This window comes from Neltuma alba, unplaced genomic scaffold (genome assembly GCF_004799145.2).
Source record: "Neltuma alba isolate B1F8T4 unplaced genomic scaffold, ASM479914v2 tig00012607_pilon, whole genome shotgun sequence".
Taxonomy (NCBI): Eukaryota; Viridiplantae; Streptophyta; class Magnoliopsida; order Fabales; family Fabaceae; genus Neltuma; species Neltuma alba.
This window is the reverse complement of record NW_021637052.1, coordinates 514701-516897: the sequence shown is the minus strand read 5'-3', so window position 1 is coordinate 516897 and position 2197 is coordinate 514701. Positions and strand designations below refer to the sequence as shown.

At 38.0% G+C, this 2197-nt stretch overlaps 1 protein-coding gene across 1 annotated transcript; it reads left to right on the top strand.

Moving 5' to 3' along the window:
- The first annotated feature begins 351 nt into the window (after positions 1-351).
- Positions 352-1101, top strand: LOC114729154 (uncharacterized). Its single transcript, XM_028916127.1, has one exon. The coding sequence runs from the start codon at positions 352-354 to the stop codon at positions 1099-1101; it is 750 nt and encodes a 249-aa protein (XP_028771960.1).
- Positions 1102-2197: the final 1096 nt, after the last annotated feature.

Genomic DNA, 2197 nt, shown 5'->3' with positions numbered 1-2197 from the left:
TTGTCATTAACGACCCCTTGACTTGTTTTGTTATGTAGGATGGAAGACTTGCTTGGAGGTTCAGATGCATTGTCCATGTCTCCACCTAATGTGGTTAGTGAAAACCCACTATCATTGCCATGTGGTTTAGAAATGATGCCAACCCCAATTCTGGAGATGAATTCAACAAAGTGGAAGGGTTTGGTTATTGGAGAAGGACAAATTTTTCCTAATGCAGTGGCCCTTAGATAAGCATTATATAGGTACAGTATTGCTGTGAAGTTTTTATACAAATTTGTGAAGAACAATCAACAAAAGATCATTGTGAAGTGTATAGCGGAGGGATGCCCGTGGTATATCGGTGCATACTCAATGGGACAAAGACAAGATTCTGAGTTCTTAATAATTAGAACCTTAAGAAGTGAGCATGTGTATTATGCACAGGACAACTTGGTTGTATCTCACTCTGGAAGATCAAACTTAACATCATCAATCATGACAGATTCTTTGAAGTGTAATATAGACAAGAATGCTAATGAAATTAGAAGAGATTTGTATAGAAAATATGGGGTGCGACTGAATTATAGTCAAGCATATAGGGGTAGAGAAAGAGCATTGAGGGAAATACATGGTCGTGCACAAGATTCATATATGATGATTCCCTGGATTTGTGAAAGGCTTATTGAAACTGATCCAAACACAATTGCTCAATGGGAAGGGTTGGATAGTAACAAATTTGAGAGGGTGTTCATTGCTTATGGATGCTTAATTAATGGATTTTTAGAAGGGTCTCGACATATATTTTATATAGACGGATGTCATGTAAGTGGTCCTTACAGGGGGACATTGATTTCAGCTAATGTATATGATGCGGACAATGAACTGTTTCCATTAGCATATGCTATAGTCAGTGGGGAGACATATGATGATTGGGCTTGGTTTCTCCAGAATGTCAAAGACATCACAAGATCAGTAGAGACAACGATAGTTTCATATCCAAATAATGCCATTATAGGTGCTGTGTGGATAGTATTTGGTGGCGAGAGACATGCTTTTTGCTATAGGAATGTGAAAGAAAATTTTAGTGCACATTATTTAAAAGTTAACCGAGGCAGGGGATGAGTTTCAGGTACTTCAAAGGACGTCGCATTGAAAATGCTGGATGGAATTGCCTATGCAAGGATTAAGGATGAATATGTTGCTGCAATAGGGAAACTTAGATCATTTTGTCCACAATTAGCTGATTGGGTTGACACTCAAGAAGATGTAGATCGGTGGGCTTTAAGCAAATTTCTGTTTAAACGATGGGATAACATCACCACTAATGTTGCAGAGTTGTTTAATGCTTGGATTTTGAAGGAGAGGAAGCACAATGTGTCAGTTCTCATACATGAGCATATGGAGAAATTAGCCAAGAAGATGGTTGCAAGCAAAATGGCAATGGGAAATTAGACAAATGGCATTAGGCCAAATATTGAGTCCAAGTTGCAAGAAAAAGTAGCAAGAGCGGAGAATATGCATAGTGTATATTATGGAGATAACCGAGTTCAAGTTCATACTACATCTCCTACTGGAATAATCTGTGTCACTATTGATCTCACAACACACAAATGCACTTGTTTAGCATGGCAAATGAGCGGAGTACCTTGTGTTCATGCATGTGCAGCGATAAAGCTACTTCATGGTAGTGTTTATGAATTTGTAGATGATTGCTATAAGCTGTCAGCCCAAGAGAAGATATATGCAAGTAGTATGAGGCCAATTGCGACACATGATGATGACGGGAACATTTTTACAGCCACCAATCACTAAAAAACCCTCAAGGAGGCCAAAGAAAAGAAGGATTGAATCTCAATTTCAAAGCAAAAAACTTTACCACTATAAAAGATGCCATGAGCCAGGCCACACTATGAATACTTACCCAGAACCCCAATCCAAGTTTAGCTTTGTTGGTGGCTTATTGATATTTCGTTTTGTGAATGCTTGTGACAATACTTTTTTGTAAATGTCATAACCTAAACCTCAAGTTGTCCGTCATTATCCACACGTGCAACCCGTATGCTTTTTTGAATAGGTTGTAAACTTGGTGTAGTTACATTGTACATATATATATCAAGTGGTAAATGACACCTAGTTGTAATCTGATATAACATCATTTCTGTATTTTTGATGTACTTGTCAATAGGTTGTAATGGACTTGTTATCAGATGCCATGCAG

Bases quoted from the DNA above. Each gene is read 5' to 3' on its own strand.
- LOC114729154 (XM_028916127.1), top strand. From the start codon at position 352: ATGGGACAAAGACAAGATTCTGAGTTCTTAATAATTAGAACCTTAAGA.